Source organism: Haematobia irritans, chromosome 4 (genome assembly GCF_050003625.1).
Source record: "Haematobia irritans isolate KBUSLIRL chromosome 4, ASM5000362v1, whole genome shotgun sequence".
Classification (NCBI taxonomy): Eukaryota; Metazoa; Arthropoda; class Insecta; order Diptera; family Muscidae; genus Haematobia; species Haematobia irritans.
The window spans coordinates 227,372,765-227,391,516 of NC_134400.1; the positions used below are offsets into that span (position 1 = coordinate 227,372,765).

The window sequence follows — 18,752 nt, forward strand, 5'->3', positions numbered from 1 at the left end:
AGAAGGGCCTCTATTAAGGCTGTTATTGCACTATCGGGCTAATTAACTGATTTTGCTGGCATAACTACTTGCTGTTCTCAGTTAGAATACACGATGTGTCAAACGGAAATCACTTGCCACGGCACTTAACTCTAACGTGGCATTAAAGATAAAAATCACTTTCACAGCGCCAATGCCAATCCAAAACACTTCAACGAAAATCATCCATGAGTTGTCTGGTGAACATGGCTTTTTGGTATTAAACACAGCCGCAGGATTGCTATTTTCATTTCATTTTCTTTTCTTGTTCCCATTTCCTTTTCCGTCTGTACGAAAAGTTGCAATGTCTGCGCGTATGTGTGTGTGGGACAAGGATAGTAGAGGTGTGCACGTGACACGAAATTGTCGTGACTCATGTCAACGGCGTGAGTGTGCGTGATTAACAAACCAAAATGTCGTGCGCGAGCGTGAGTCACGAAAACAATATCTTCGTGAATAATCCCGCGAAATATATAATCTCACGAAAATAATCCCGCTCTCCAACATAAAACGCTTAAAAGTTAAATTCATTTGCAATTTTATTGACACCTAAGATGTTAAGAGTTTAATAACGCTCTCGATTTTAATCGTGCTCATGATTTCAGACACGTCCCTCAGGTAAATTACTCATAAAATTATTCGTGAGTCACGACAATATCTTCGTGAGTGTGCGTGAGTAACGAATTACGCTTACGAAAATAATCTCGCTCTCCAACATAAAACGCTTAAAAGTTAAATTCATTTGCAATTTTATTGACACCTAGGATGTTGAGTTTAATAACGCTCTCGATTTTAATCGTGCTCATGATTTCAGACACGTTCCTCAGGTAAATTACTCATAAAATTATTCGTGAGTCACGACATATTTCGCGAGTCACGATATTTTTCGTGAGTCACGACATTTTCGTGCGTGAGTAAAAGTTTTATTTTCGAGAGTGTGCGTGAGACCTACAATATCGTGCGTGAGTAAAATTTTTCCGTCGTGAGTGTGCGTGAGCGTGAGTAAAATATTACTCACGTGCACAGCTCTAAAGGATAGTCATAGTCTTTCACATTGTCTACTACGACTATCCTTACTGTTTAATGTTGGCACGTTCGATGTGGTTTGAAGTAAGCGGTATAAAAACCGTCTAGCATTTTCTTTGGTCGTAAGCTATCGTAGCAACATTGTACCATGTTTCTTGTGCAAAGTTTTTAGATTTTGGCTTCGAAACTCTTAAATAGAAAAAAATTAATAGAATGAAGAGAAAGGAAAGAATTGGATTGGAAATGGCAAAATCTATGTGCCAGTGATTCTATCTATCCATTGTAATGTCAAATTGAAGCTGGCATTAATCACGAATTTGTGTGTGTGTGTTTCTTTTATTCAGTCCAGTTTGATAATTGGTTTCTTCTTGACAGCCGAGAGTTTTCTCCATAATTCAATGTTCAGTATTTTAAGTTGAAAATGAAATTGTATTAACTCTTTCTTTGCCAAAAGATGATCGTGAAGCCCAAAGTCCGGAATAGTTTTTATTTTTTTTTTTTTAAAGCCGTGATTTATTTCAACTTACATAACCCATATTGCTGGATGCTGCGACGTATTTGTACGTACAAAAAATCATAACTTAAGACCCCTTATTATGTAGTATGTCCCTAACAAATGGACTCCTGTACAAAAACTATTACTAAAATCATTTCAGATTAGTTTTTACGTTTTTCTTACAGTACAAGATTGAGCAAGGCATATTAATTAAAGGTAAAGTCACGAGCAAACGTGTGTACCCCCCATGATAATTATAATGTCAAACTAAAATGGCAGATGACTTAAGTTGACATTTTGTGTATGTGTAGTGTTGTTTTCAGCCAACAATTGTTTATTACAAAGAACAAAAAGTCATTTGAAGTTAAATATATGCCTAAGGCAGACATCAATACAAAACAACAACAAAAAATGGGGCGAAATTTTTCCGCTACATAAGCGAACGGTATCCTTGCCTCAGTGAATTGGCCTGGGAACAATGCGTAAGTTTGGAGTGACATGTAGGTTCCCGATTTTGATAATCTTTATTTGGATATGAATGGCATTATTCACAATTGCTCCCATTCCGATGATACAAACATCCATCTCAACATAACAGGAGGATATGTTGAAGGACATATTCAACTATACTGACAAGTTGTTTTTTCCAATTAAACCACAGAAATTATTCTTTATGGCCATTGACGGCGTGGCCCCTCATGCAAAAATGAATCAACAGCGTAGTAGACGTTTTCGTTCAGCCAAGGAAGCTGAATTTTGGAACGATTAGCACAGAGCCTAGGTGAAGTGAGAGAACACGAACGATTCGGTAGCAATTGTATTACACCAGGAACAGAATTTGTGGATCGTTTGCATGAGGCATTGCGCTATTTCATAAAAAATTATTGCTGATCCCATGTGGCAGAAGTGCAGAGTTACCCATCAAAAAATTTGGAAGTTCTTCCAAAGGCACAACTTTAAAAGAACTTCCAGAAGATATACTCCCAATGATGTTCTTCATTTTAACTACACAGGAAGTTCTTTTCATTCAATTTTTTATAACATGTTTTATTAATATTTTTAATTGGTGATGTTAAATTTTTTGTTTCAAATTGGTTAAAAACTATTTAAGAATTCATAAAATGGTACAAATTATTTAAATTTTGTCGAAAAAATGCTAAATTCAATCTGAAAAAGTTATGAATTTTTGAAAATATTTGAGGTCAAACGTTTCAGACAAGCGTTAGAATCCATTAAAAATTATAAAAAATCATAAAAATTATTTATTATTTATCTTTCCGATATTATGAGGTATTGCTCAATTCAATTCTATTTGCTTTCCGTGCAGATGTGTCCAATAAATAGTTATAGGACATAAATACATTGTCTGCATCTTCAATCAATTCTTTGGCTCCATAATATGGACACATTTTGAGTTTTTACCTACTTTAACCAAGTCTTCAATGTCCATTAAATCCAGATCATCTTTGCGCGATTCCACACGATGATGAAAGGCACAAGTTCTATTTTGGACTCGCAATCGACAAATCGATCTGTGTTTTATTTGAATTGCCCTGTTCTCGCAATACCTCGGGATATATACACAATTGATCTCTGGATCCCAAAACCACCGCTCTCGTAAATGAGTAAGATGTCCGCTTTAATTCTTACATAGCTTGCGTTAGATGTGAATGGGTACCTCAAGTACCCATTATATATATATTATTTTAGGAAGACCCCAGCTAGCACCCTTGGGCTTTGCACGAGCAATCATTTACAGATGCTCCGCCTAAATAGTATTGTTTTTAAAATAATTGGTGGCGGTGCTGTTTGTTGTATTTGCATCTTCATTTCCTCTTCGGGATTGGAGCCATTCCAAAGATGAACGTAAGGTTTTACCGGTTTCTATGAGAAAGTTTTTGTTTTATTTGTGGTTACATAGTTATACATTATTTTATACCCGTTGGGGATTCCAGAAAACCATTTGATCCATCTCGTAGACATATGATGACCTTTTCCACATAAGCTCTTTGAACTTCATAGGGATCCCATGATTTATTGCTATTGCATCTCTTAGATTCCTTAATGCCTCAATTCGTACACTCGAACCATAGTGTTTCAGTTTAGCAATACATTCTTCAACATTTATTTGCCTTATGCCTCCGTCATATTGTGATTCTTTGAGCTGTTCCCGAATTGTAATTTTGCGCACTTTGAATTCGGTTTTACGTTTTTGTGAATATATATATATATATATATATATATATATATATATATATATATATATATATATATATATATATATATATATATATATATATATATATATATATATATATATATATATATATATATATATATATATATATATATATATATATATATATATATATATATATATATATATATATATATATATATATATATATATATATATATATATATATATATATATATATATATATATATATATATATATATATATATATATATATATATATATATATATATATATATATATATATATATATATATATATATATATATATATATATATATATATATATATAAACAAAGAATGTAAACAAATCTACTAAACGTAAACAAAGCCTAAACGTAAACAAAGCCAAAGATGAATGTCGATATTAGTCACCTGATTGCATGACTTTACCTGGATTAATATGCCTTGAAGATTGAGGTACACACAAACAAATTTCACGAAAATTTTTCCAATTAAAATTTTAATTGAGTTTTAAAAAATCTTCAATTAAAAATTCAAACAAATTTTTTAATTGAAACAAAAATCAATCACAAAAGTAATAGTATCATTTAATTTTTTAATTGAATCAATTAACTTTTTAATTGACCTTCAAATAATTTTTTAATTGATACTATCATTTCTGTGATTGAAGACATTTCAATTAAAAATCAATTGGATCAATTAATTTCGTTATTGAATCAGATTTTTTTTTGTGTGTAGGTATCATATAATTATATGTCACTGATACAGATCACAGCAGTAGTTTAAACTCGGAAATGATAGAGTTCATAACGAAGAATGATAAAGGCTAATTAAACATAAGCTTCAATTTAACTGAAAAAGTAAATAAAATTACTACCGCTATAAATTAAAGTTAAGTTTACCTATCCATAACACAGTAGCTAAATACTGATTCCAAATCGTGGTAGAGCATAGATTTGAAGCAATCAAAAATACTCACCACACCCTCAAAAAAATCGCTTCTCTAACATATGTTCCAAACATATTTTGCAGGAAGCACATATATTATTGAATACTGCCGAAACATTAATATGTTTGTTTTATGTGAACATATTATATGTTTGGAAGCATTTTGAGCCCAAAAATATTATATGCTTGGAAGAATTCTCCCCAAAGAAGATTGTGATCGTTCCCTCATATAATTTTTACTTTCCCGAATTTTTTTAGTTCTTGGCACCTTTTTCTGTAATGCAAATAATGTTGAAGAAATTATTCAATTTTATAATGTTTTTAAATTTTTCCTTTCGGCTGGAAACCGAGGACCATCGAACCGAGGACCATACACTTTGTAAGCCGACACACTATCCACTGGGCTACGTAGCTGTTATAGTCACCAGTAGACAATTATCGTTATAAGTTACATTTATATAGCATAGTTTGCAGCGCCCACGAGCCGATGCAAACAAAACATTATTCAACAGAAACATATATTTGTTGGCCACGTGGAGCAGTGGTTAGCATGTCCGCCTCGGATGCAAAGGATCCTGGGTTCAATCCCTGAAAAGAACAGTGTTGGATATAAACGAAATGGACTGAGCTTTTGCATAAAATATAATTTTTATACTTGTGAAATTTTGTAACAAAAAAAATGGTTTTTGTATAAAAGTTTGAAATCTGGCAGTCTATAGGGTTTTGCCCAAATAAATTTGACAAACATTATTTTCCTCTGTTGGTTAAGCTACACTTGTAGTTTAGTCGGGCGGGGCCGACTATATTATACCCTGCACCACTTTGTAGATGTAAATTTTCGATACCATATCACATCCGTCAAATGTGTTGGGTGCTATATATAAAGGTTTGTTCCAAATACATACATTTAAATATCACTCGATTTGAACAGAATTTGATAGACTTTTACAAAATCTATAGACTCAAAATTTAAGTTGGCTAATGCACTAGGGTGGAACACAATTTTAGTAAAAAAATTTGGGTAACATTTAAATCTGAAGCAATTTTAAGGAAACTTCGCAAAAGTTTATTTATGATTTATCGCTCGATATATATATATATATATATATATATATATATATATATATATATATATATATATATATATATATATATATATATATATATATATATATATATATATATATATATATATATATATATATATATATATATATATATATATATATATATATATATATATATATATATATATATATATATGTATTAGAAGTTTAGGAAAATTAGAGTCATTTTTACAACTTTTCGACTAAGTAGTGGCGATTTAACAAGAAAAATGTAGGTATTTTGACCATTTATGTCGAAATCAGAAAAACATATATGGGAGCTATATCTAAATCTGAACCGATGTCAACCAAATTTGGCACGCATGTGCCAAATTCTACTCCCTGTGCAAAATTTTAACTAAATCGGAGTTAAAAATTGGTCTCTGTGGGCAAATGAGTGTAAATCGGGCGAAAGCTATATATGGGAGCTATATCTAAATCTGAACCGAACAGGACCCTATACCAAATTTTAGGACAATCGGACTAAAACTGCGAGCTGTACTTTGCACACAAAAATACACCAACAGACAGACAGACAGACGGACGGACAGACAGACGGACATCGCTAAATCGACTCAGAATTTATTTCTAAGCCGATCCGTATTCTAAAAGGTTGGTCTATGATTACACCTTCTTGGCGTTACATACAAATGCACACACTTATTATACCCTGTACCACAGTAGTGGTGAAGGGTATAAAAATACGTATTTTTCGTACCATTACTTATAATCGTTTTACACCTCTACATATTCTTGCTGAGAGCCACTGTGCCTACCACTATAGCTCATTATCACTCAATGCCGATTATGTTTTCACTACCGAGTGATGCCAGTTACATGGTAACATGACTTCTGACTACAATATTTTTTTGGTCGCAATGGAGATAATTCTCATTCACTTCATTGTGACCCCCACTATTTGCTTGCTTCCGCACTAATTGCTTAGTGCGGCTCTTAGTTTGCTTCCGCACTAATTGCTTCGGCTTTTAGCTTGCTTCCGCACTAATTGTTTCGGCTTGTATCTTGCTTCCGCACTAATTGCTTCGGCTTTTAGCTTGCTTCCGTACTAATTGTTTCGGCAATTAGCTTGCTTCGGCTTTTAGCTTGCTTCCGCACTAATTGTTTCGGCTTGTATCTTGCTTCCGCACTAATTGCTTCGGCTTTTAGCTTGCTTCCGTACTAATTGTTTCGGCAATTAGCTTGCTTCAGCATTCGCTTGCTTCCGCACTGACCGCTTCGGCCATTAGCTTGCTTCTACATTAGTGTATCTTCCCTTAGTATTAGTTTACTAACCGAACCGAACGAATCATCGAGCAGTCAACGAACTACAATCAACGAATCACCAACATCTCATCATCGAGAAAGCAACGATCACGAAATCAACCCGTCAACGACCACCCTATCAAAACATCGTCAACAACAACCCCGAATTACCGACAACCGTGAGTTACCAAATCAACAATCAAGCACGAATCGTCAACGACAATCCTGAACTACCGAAACAAATCGTCGAAGACAAGCCTGCATCACCGAACCGATTTATCAACCGAACAGTCAACGACAATCCTGAACTACCGAATGCTGTGTCAATAGATCGTTAACAATAACCGCATCAACAGATCGTTAACGACAGACTCGAATTAACGAATCGTCAACCACGATACCCAAACCAACGACCATTACGAACCACAAAAACCTAATCAACCACCGACTAACGCTCATATTATAAAGTGTATGATGACATTGGAATAAGCCTACATTACTCAATTAGCTTCTGCATCTATTTTGACTACATCCAAGACTTAGTTAACGACACCATTGGCAGTATCTATTGAATATTGGTGTTGTGGTTACTGTATGGTCAATCATTTCGATAGTTAATAGAAACCTTCATCATGTGGTCCCATTAATCTTTACCATCGCCTTCCGCATTGTTTAGTTTCCCAAGAGCATTGAATTGAGTAATTAATCTCCCCTCACGCCGTTTCAGACGCTTTCCTTATTTATGTCCTATGCAATAAATTAACTAAGCCCAATTCTCCAGAGTAATGAATTTTCCCCATTTTCATGTTTTTCGGTATTTATAAATAATCGCAATATGTGTGATTTTTGTCTACATAGATGGGTATGTATGAATAAGCCTCTTTATATTTCCTCTTAATTAACTGGAGAAATTCTTCATCAGGTTTCATTAATTACATTGCTTGTATTCAATTCAATGACGTCGTTGGGACCCTAGTTCTACAGATTTGTGTATCTGCCAACATTAAATTTTCCACAGCTTAATGTCTCAAACATTTTATCACCCAGCAAAAAAAGGGTCGCCAAAAAAGTAATGGAAATGTTCTTTTTGGATCCGGAAGTGGTGCAAAATTGACGCAGAAGCGATGAATTTAACATGGGCTTGTCATAGGACGGAAGTCCTCCATTTCAACAGCCGTTGCACTGAATTTGCATCACTTCTTTAGGTGTGATCCGAATTCAATGTTTTGGATGTAAATTAAAAAAATTCTGTGATATTTTGTCAAAGAAATAATTTTTTATAATTTTTAATGGATTCTAACGCTTATCGGAAACGTTTGACCTCAAATATTTTCAAAAATTCAAAATTTTTTCAGATTGGATTTAGCATTTTTTTATGATTTCTTATTCTGTTTTTAACCTATTTGAAACAAAAACAGTTAAAATTATCCATTAAAAGTATGAAAAAACCAAGTGTCTAATATTCAAATATTAGACAAAACAAATTTTATTGATGTTCATATTTGTTTCCTTTTAAATATGTATTATATATAATTTTTCTTATTTCATATATTTGCATTTAAATTTTGAATTATTTAACGTCAAGATTTTGAATTGATTACATAGTTTAAGATACACTGAAACTAATTGAAATTCATTATGGATTAATATCTAGCTAGTTATAGATAAATGTCAAATAAAGTTTCTTGGTAAGAAGCTGTATATGCGAACTTACTTACTTCGCACACTTCAACTGGTGAGCAACTTCTAACCAAATAAACTAATTGTGACACTAACTAACTTCACTTTTGGTTTTTACTTACTTACTGTCTTTTCACGGGTGGATCTCATTTGGACATAATTTCTCGGACTGAGAATTTGTGTCACATCTACAGTGATTGCTACTAGCAGACCAGTCCCGCCAAATCTACATTTACTCATCTTACAGTCCACTAATCTCTTTCCCAAGTGGTGACATATCTTCACTCCCCGCACATTCAGCCACTGTGAAAGCTGCAAAATTAAACATGGTCCATTCGCCGAGAGCAACAACAAGTGAGCGATCTTCCCACAAACACCGAAGAAGGTAAAAAAAAAACACATTCAAGGGAGTATTGATGAAACTAGTCTCCATTCGGTATCGGTAAGGCGAACAGCGTAAATTAAGACCGGGTGTTTCTAAAGTAATTTGTCAAGAAAAATTAAGGAATAGTGCAAAAGTATTTTCGCATTATTAAAGATAAAGTGATTCCCATAAGAAATATTCAGAAAATTTTCTTAGTGCAGTTGGTAAAACTGTTTACCCCATAAATCGCTATAGGAAAGGCGAAAAGTTTAACAAGGAAAAATTCTGTTGAGACAGGCTGAAAAATTATTAAAATACATACATACATTTGGTGAAAAAGTTATTACATAAAAGAAATAAAAGTTATTACGTAACAGATTAATTTCGACAATTTGCCGAAACAAATTACGTAATTGTGATGTGTTATTGACGTTCCATCAACATATAAGCATTGGGTTTACCGTTATAAAATTTCTAAGTCTTGGATATATTAAAAAACGAAAAGGAGATAAAAGAGATATCGGAAAACCAAGTGTGGCTTACATGTCAGATTTCATACCCATATCATATTCAAAGTGAATCAGAAAATTTCATGTGATGTTCAATGCACAAATGTATGACCAACATCCAAGAATGTTGAGAAAATAATTTATACAGATTACAGAAATGGCAAAAATAGTGGTCTAAAGAGAACACATCGAAGTTCCACCTAATTTACAAAATTCCATAAAAAATCGTTTACTTGTCCGTTCGTTAACAAATTAAAGAAAATAGCAACAAAATTATAATAGAGCCATACAAATTATAAGGTAATTTTTCATTTATATTACTTCAATTCGATATGACCAATAATAACATGCATGCAAATAATACTGCATGATCGCACTCTCTTTTAATTTTGTATCACAAACACATAATAACCATTTTTTGTACGTACAACAAATACTATACGGCTGAATTAAGAGAATTAATTAGCTCTCTTTATGAAATTGTATGTGTATGTGTCGACGCAACCATCTCACATCTTTCGAGACATCTCACGTATTTCTCACTTAAAAGAGGGGCATTTCGATAATTGTATTTCGATACTTGTATTATCGAGAATGATAGAAGCAAAACACAAACGCAAATAAATAAATGAATTTTTGGTGGAAAGCAATTATCAAAAAGAAAGGGATGTAAAAACTAAATTTTATTCTCATTCCTAATAGCTGAAAAGTTTTCTTAAATTTTGAAATTTGAGAACCTCATTAATGAGTGCATTACAATTGCAAATTGTGTTTCCAGAAATATAAATCACATGAATCACATACATTAGATTGATTCATGCCAATCTACATAGGAATAAAAAGAATTCCTCAGCATCTCAGGAGAAGTATTGTGGGTTGACATATTAAGCTACATATGCTAATCTAATGTGTTGATTTCCCGTCAATTTGCACAGTAACGAAAAGAGGAGAAAATATCACATACCGTAGTTAACAACATAAATATTTCGATTTACAACCAAATTTTCATATGTGTAAAATTTATTGAAATTCGTTAAAATATTAAATTTTTACTTGGTTTACTTGGGAGAAAGGCATTATTTGATTAGTGCTCATTGGTATTTATAAACATTACGTTATATAGACATTTGTCTCGTATTCTACATTTTGAATGATTAAATGGAATTGAAAAGAAAAAATATACCACAATATAATTTATGGGAATTGCGGGGATCTACGCACAAAAGTGAATGACAGTAGTAATTGGTAGTCGTTCCCCTTCCAAAAATATTTGTTGAGAACACAACTTGTTATCTTCATATTCACACTTATTATCTTCATACGGCCTTACATACACTCATAGAAAAAACTGTGGTAATAATTACCAAAGTCTAAAAGTTTTTAGATTGGCGAAAACGACTAATATTTCAAATTAAGTTTATTATGGATTTTTATCTTTTAAATTGGATTGAAAATAAATCGGTTGAGGGAAAAATCACATACTAATTTAATGTACTTTATCCAGACCTTATGACAAGTATTCAAAAGTCTTTCATTGTTGTTTGAAACTTTGTCTTTATTTTCGATTTCAAACGTGACAAATCAAATATCCTTTGATGGTCAACATTTTATATTTATGTAGCTCTATTTACGAAGCTCGTTTCTAAACAAAAGCTATATGCTATAATTCTTTGAATCGTCAATTCAGCGCCCAGATTACGCGTTCATATTTGGCAGAAACTATTACATCTGATTTTCCTCAGTTATTACTAGATTTTTCTTTGAGTGTATTCTACCTGCAAAGAAGTTGCGTTACGTTATTTACACGCTATTCGTGTCTCAATTTTAACAATTCTCAAAATACATTTGGTACTCAGTTTCCATTTTTTGATTTGATTTTTATAAAGGGTGATTCTTTTGTGGTTAGGATTTTCATGCATTAGTATTTGACAGATCACGTGGGATTTCAGACATGGTGTCAAAGAGAAAGATGCTCAGTATGCTTTGACATTTCATCATGAATAGACTTACTAACGAGCAACGCTTGCAAATCATTGAATTTTATTACCAAAATCAGTGTTCGGTTCGAAATGTGTTTCTCGCTTTACGTCCGATTTATGGTCTACATAATCGACCAAGTGAGCAAACAATTAATGCGATTGTGACCAAGTTTCGCACTCAGTTTACTTTACTGGACATTAAACCAACCACACGAATGCGTACAGTGCGTACAGAAGAGAATATTGCGTCTGTTTCTGAGAGTGTTGCTGAAGACCGTGAAATGTCGATTCGTCGCCGTTCGCAGCAATTGGGTTTGTGTTATTCGACCACATGGAAGATTTTACGCAAAGATCTTGGCGTAAAACCGTATAAAATACAGCTCGTGCAAGAACTGAAGCCGAACGATCTGCCACAACGTCGAATTTTCAGTGAATGGGCCCTAGAAAAGTTGGCAGAAAATCCGCTTTTTTATCGACAAATTTTGTTCAGCAATGAGGCTCATTTCTGGTTGAATGGCTACGTAAATAAGCAAAATTGCCGCATTTGGAGTGAAGAGCAACCAGAAGCCGTTCAAGAACTGCCCATGCATCCCGAAAAATGCACTGTTTGGTGTGGTTTGTACGCTGGTGGAATCATTGGACCGTATTTTTTCAAAGATGCTGTTGGACGCAACGTTACGGTGAATGGCGATCGCTATCGTTCGATGCTAACAAACTTTTTGTTGCCAAAAATGGAAGAACTGAACTTGGTTGACATGTGGTTTCAACAAGATGGCGCTACATGCCACACAGCTCGCGATTCTATGGCCATTTTGAGGGAAAACTTCGGAGAACAATTCATCTCAAGAAATGGACCGGTAAGTTGGCCACCAAGATCATGCGATTTGACGCCTTTAGACTATTTTTTGTGGGGCTACGTCAAGTCTAAAGTCTACAGAAATAAGCCAGCAACTATTCCAGCTTTGGAAGACAACATTTCCGAAGAAATTCGTGCTATTCCGGCCGAAATGCTCGAAAAAGTTGCCCAAAATTGGACTTTCCGAATGGACCACCTAAGACGCAGCCGCGGTCAACATTTAAATGAAATTATCTTCAAAAAGTAAATGTCATGGACCAATCTAACGTTTCAAATAAAGAACCGATGAGATTTTGCAAATTTTATGCGTTTTTTTTTTAAAAAAAGTTATCAAGCTCTTAACAAATCACCCTTTATAAAAAGATGAATAACCTAGCGGAGCAATCTGGTTCCACCGTCAGCAAGGGTTCCATTAAGCCGTCACTCATTTACGAAAAACTAGTTTTTGACTGTGTTGGCAGAAATTGTTCAAATTTTGAACAATTTCTGCCAACAACTAGAGAACTGCGATGTTACGGACCAAACGGACTTAATGTTAGAGGTGAAAATGGAGGATTTAGAGGCTAGGTGGAAAAAAATACAAATCGATTATGAGACGGTACTTCTGTCCCCCGAAACATCTTGTTCAAAGGAGGATAAAGAAAACGCGAAGCTCAATTTCAATATTTCGGCCGAGGCATATTACAGTGCACGGTCAACTATTTTGGAAGTTTTACGAATGTCGGGAAGTCATAACTTGCAAAACGTTACGTTCAGAAATCCTGCTAATAGTTTGAATGGCTCCCATAATATCATTGATACCCAAGGCCCAGGGGCAGCGAATATTTGTATCAAAGTTCCGCCATGTGATACGGACACATTCTCGGGAAGTTATGAAGATTGGCCTTCTTTCCGAGATATGTTCACGGCCGTGTACGTGAACCATCCAAAACTCACACGTGTCCAAAAACTTTATCATTTACGAAATAAAACAAAAGGAAGTGCGGGAGCGATTGTAAAGAGATATACTTTTTGTGATACCAATTTCGATTTGGCATGGGGAGCTCTAAAATCGCGCTATGAAAATAAACGTGTTCTTGTAGATAATCAACTCAGGTTACTTTTTAATATACCCACGGCTTCCACTGAAAACAGCGATTGTTTACAAAAAATACATTCGGCAGTTAGCGATTGTCTCTCGACCCTCAAGTCGCTCGAGGTTGACATACAGTCTTGGGACCCCATATTGATATACTTGAAATGGAAATGGAAAGAAATGGATACGTTCTTGATGAACAGATTTGAGGTGGTAGAAAGGATTTCTTCTATTAGGTCCACGAAGGAACGCCATAGCCTCCCTTCGGTAATTTCATCCAGGCCTCATAGTAAGATTCAGACATATACTTCACAGGAGAAGTTGACGCAGAAATGTTACATGTGTAAAAATAACCATAGCATACGGATATGCCCAGATTTTCAGAAAATTTCCCCACAAGAGCGAATTAACTTTGTGTTTCGGAATAAACTTTGTAACAATTGTCTATCCGAATCTCATGTTAAGGCTAAATGTAAGAGCAAAAATACGTGCATGTTCTGCAAAAAACGGCATCATTCCTTACTGCATTTAAACCAATTATCGACTTCTAAGACATTGGCGCAAACAGTCGATAATACAGTCCCTGTAGAGAATGCACAACCATGCACAAGCAGCTCATTGGTGGTGTCAACCCATGAGCCTTCATTTAGCACAATAGAAGGTCAATCTCAAGTTCAAGCTAACGTCTCATCTTGTGATGGTACTATACTTCTGCGAACTGCTTTGGTACAAATTGAAGTGCGGGGGGAGTTCTTCACAATCAGAGCTCTTATTGATCCCGGGCCACAAAGGACATTCCTTTCCGAGAGAGCTAGAAACCGCTTGAAAATCCCATACAAAAGATCGTTTTACCAAATTGTTGGTATAGGGGCACAAACACAAACTGTACTCAACGAAACATAACACACGATGTTCCATAAATGCCATTGTACTGCCTAAATTAACTAAGAGACTACCGTCAGTCACATTTGAAGTTCCCACCTCATCCAAACTTCGCGGCCTTGATTTGGCCGATCCAGGATTTAATGTATCATCGAATATTGATTTGATATTAGGTAGTGATTCGGAGAGTCACATAAATCTAGAAGGGTTTGTAAAGAATGTATGTGGAGAAACTTCGGCATAAAATACCATATTCGGCTGGGTTCTCAGTGGACCCATTAGAGCGAATTCGATACAATCGTTTACAACCAATGTTATGGCTTCCGATGAGAGTATGCTTTGTGATATTTTGAAAAAGTTTTGGGAAATGGAAGAAATTCCGAAAATTGACGCCTCGTCAATTGATGACCAATGTTGTGAAGATTATTATGCTAAAACTACCACTCGACAACCCGATGGTCGCTATGTCGTAAGGCTTCCATTTAATAAAAAATATAACACATCTATGTGGTTGGGCGCATCCAGAGCCCTGGCTCTTGGACAATATAAGAGAATGCAAAGCATCCTCTTCTCAGGAAGTTGGCATTGAAGGTAAATATGGTTCACTGATCATAAGTCTACGAAAGTCAGGGTAGTATTCAACGCGTCCCGTAAAACAAAATCTGGGTTTTCACTAAATTACGTCCTCTATTCTGGCCCCACATTACAAACTGACTTAGTCTCCGTCATCCTCAATTGGAGGAAGTACAAATATGTATATTGTGGAGATATCCAAAAAATGTACCGTCAAATTATGGTACATCCCGAAGATCGAGCTTTTCAACGAATTTTATTTCAAAGCTACCCAAATAGCCCAGTAAAGGATTACCAGCTAAAAACGGTAACGTTTGGCGTAAGTTGCGCCCCATTTTTAGCAATTCGCACTTTATTGCAACTTGCGACAGACTCAGCTAATCAATATCCTACGGTCGCTTCCACTTTACGCCAGGAGACATATGTGGACGACATCCTTTCAGGAGGGTTTTCAATTGAAGAAACTATAGAGGCCCAAACAAAACTGATCTCTGTCCTTAAATCCGCTGGATTTCCGCTAAAAAAGTTAACAGCCAATGATTCGTGTTTATTGGCTCATCTGCCACAGGAAGATTTGTATGACTTGAATTTCTTGCGACTAAATGAAAGTAGCTCTACAAAAACATTAGGGATAAACTGGAATGCTCTAAAAGACGCATTTTCTTACTCCTGTAGTAACATTGAAATACGGGCAGATTATACTAAGCGTCAAGTTCTTGCAGCTGTGGCACAGTTGTTTGATCCAGCTGGGTGGTTAACTCCAGTAATTATAAAAGCTAAAATACTTATGCAACAGCTTTGGCTAGAAGGGTTAGGATGGGATGACTCCATTAGCTCAGACGCACTTCAAACTTGGAACCAGATTTTAAATGATTTACCTCATATTGAACACATAAGTGTTCCCCGGTGGATCCAATTATTACCGGAAGATAGTATAGAGATACATGGGTTCTGTGACGCTTCGAAAGCGGCCTATTGCGCATGTGTCTATGTTCGTTGCAAAACATCTACTGCCACTGTTTTTTCGAATTTGTTGATAGCCAAAAGCAAAGTTGCTCCAATCAAGCAAATCCCGTTGCCAAAATTAGAATTAAACGGAGCAGTGTTGCTCGCGAAACTCATTAAGTACGTAGTAGGAATTTTTCAAGTTGAATTCGACTCAATAACCTTGTGGAGAGATGCCTCAATAGTATTAGGGTGGTTATCTAAGCCACCGCGATCATGGGAAACATATGTCGCAAATCGTACGGCTTTGATCCATGACATTGTCCCTAACGTAAAATGGAGACATGTCCCAACGCACGAAAACCCAGCCGATCTCGGTACTAGGGGATGTCGACCCCAAGATCTTACTAGCAACCCCTTGTGGTGGTACGGACCTTCATGGATGACTACTCCTGAGTTCAATTGGCCAAATCGAAACCCACTAACCACGAATCTACCAGCTGAAATAGTTCAGTCTTATCAGGTTACAACAGAATCAGTTGACATTCTGGAAAGATTCTCTTCATATACGAAAGCACTACGTGTTCTTTCCTATGTATTTAGATTTTTCTTTAACAGTCACCCTAGCATCGGAAATTCGCAACGATTCCAGACAATTCGTGTCTCTACTACCGAATTACAAAATGTAAAAAATCGGCTACTATCATTGGCTCAACGTCAATTTTATAGCAATGAATATAACTCATTACGTTCGTCTGCTCCCATAGGAAAAAAGAGTCACTTGTCTACATTAAATCCATTTCTCGATTGTGATAATTTAATGAGAGTTAATGGGCGACTTTCCAACTCGTCACTACCCTATAAAGAAAGGTACCCAATTATCCTTCCCGGAAAATCAAGATTTTGTTTTCTATACTTGTCGCATTTACACACATTTTTGGCTCATGGGGAATGTATCTTAATGTGTAGATTCGTGCAAACCGAATTTTACGTTCCTCGTCTGAAATCCCTCGTCAAAACCATAATTCACAAATGTAAAACCTGTTTAATATATAAACACAAACCGTCGTCTCAAATTATGGCACCATTACAGATAGATGTACACTGGCCCCGCCCTTTCACACAACGGGAATTGACTTTGCCGGTCCCTTCGACCTCAAAAGCTCAAGTTTACGAAAATCGCCTATAATAAAGGGGTACGTAAGTGTTTTTGTATGCTTCGCAACAAAAGCAATACATTTAGAGGCGTGTTCGGAATTAAGTTCGGCGGCGTTTGAAGCGGCATTTGCCCGCTTTGTTGGTAGGCGAGGCCTACCCCATAGGATAGTTTCGGATAATGGGCGAAATTTTTTAGGAGCTAGCCGTAACCTTACTCGTGAATTCGCCAAGTTTCTAAGATGCACTTCGACCGATATTGCCGAAAAATATGCAACTTATGGGTTCGAATGGAAATTCATACCTCCCCACGCGCCTCATATGGGTGGCCTTTGGGAAGCTGCCGTCAAAAGTTTTAAGATTCATTTTAAGAAAATAACTGGTAGCCACCGATTTACATTCGAACAGTTTTCGACTATTTTAGCACGAATTGAAGGGGTATTAAACTCGCGTCCCATATCAGCCATATCAGAAGATCCTGCTGATTTGACCGCCTTAACTACGGGACACTCCTTGAAAGGTGCCCCTATTGTAGCACTACCTGAACCGATTTCTCAGAACTTGTCCCTTGTTAATAGATGGACAAAGCTTAAAGCTTTACACCATCAGTTCTCTTTGAGATGGAAAAATTACTATTTGAAATCCATGCAAAAACGCTACAAATGGAAAACCCCTTCTTGTAATTTGAAGATTGACGACTTAGTCGTGATTTTAGATGATTTACTACCTCCTAATGAATGGCGATTAGGAAGAATTATAAATACATATCCAGGCTCCGACCAAAACGTTCGAATTGCAGATGTACGCACTGCTACCGGTTTTGTGAATCGGCCGATAACCAAACTGTGCTACTTGCCTCTATGCGATAACTTGCCATCCGATCAAGAGTGAACAAAATATTAAAAACATTTGCCGTTTGAGCATTCTTTACAATATAAAGGGTGTTTAGTTATCTTTGTGCTCACTTTATTTTTCATTCCAGGTCACCTAGAACCCAGCAGCGTAAACGGGATACGTACATGTGTAAGCTTTGCAAACGTTTTCATTCTATTAAAGATTGTCCAAAATTTCTAATTATGACGTCAAAAGAACGTCATAATTAGAAATTAAAGAAAAGTCAACCGCAACACACAAGAAAAAATTATTAAAACTTCAAGAACAACAAAGAGAGGAATTGGACATAAAGATAAACGAAAAATGGTTTATTAATACAACAGATACTCAATTTCCCGAAAATGTAAAATGGTTACTGTCGCTAGGACAAAAACATGGTCTCCCAACATCAAAAGCCGAATTTCCACTTTTCAAATATATAAGTGATGGGGAACATATAATACAATCTACAAAAAAGAAAAGGAAGAACAGGAAACTGCGAGAACAATGTTCGCAACAACTTTAGAAACTCATTTAAATAAAATGAAATACAACAGTAGGGAGAGGTTCGTTACAAGAACAGTGGAGCAAACTCGACAATTTCTAAAGAAAAATAAAAATATATTAATTTTAAATGCAGACAAAGGCAATACAACAGTTGCTATGGAAAAAAGTGAATATCAACAGAGAATGATGAATATTATAAGCGACATGATGATGTATCAAAGAATCAACAAGGATCCAACGACATCGTTGCAAAGAAACAAGTATATACAGCAGTAA

General features: G+C 35.4%; 2 protein-coding genes across 2 annotated transcripts; both read left to right on the top strand.

Moving 5' to 3' along the window:
• The first annotated feature begins 13,013 nt into the window (after positions 1-13,013).
• Positions 13,014-15,012, top strand: LOC142236023 (uncharacterized). Its single transcript, XM_075307273.1, has 3 exons — positions 13,014-14,351; positions 14,410-14,630; positions 14,694-15,012. The coding sequence occupies exons 1-3, from the start codon at positions 13,014-13,016 to the stop codon at positions 15,010-15,012; spliced, it is 1,878 nt and encodes a 625-aa protein (XP_075163388.1).
• Positions 15,013-15,201: 189 nt separating this feature from the next.
• LOC142236024 (uncharacterized) lies at positions 15,202-18,752 on the top strand. Its single transcript, XM_075307274.1, has 4 exons — positions 15,202-16,975; positions 17,035-17,983; positions 18,079-18,119; positions 18,610-18,752. The coding sequence occupies exons 1-4, from the start codon at positions 15,202-15,204 to the stop codon at positions 18,750-18,752; spliced, it is 2,907 nt and encodes a 968-aa protein (XP_075163389.1).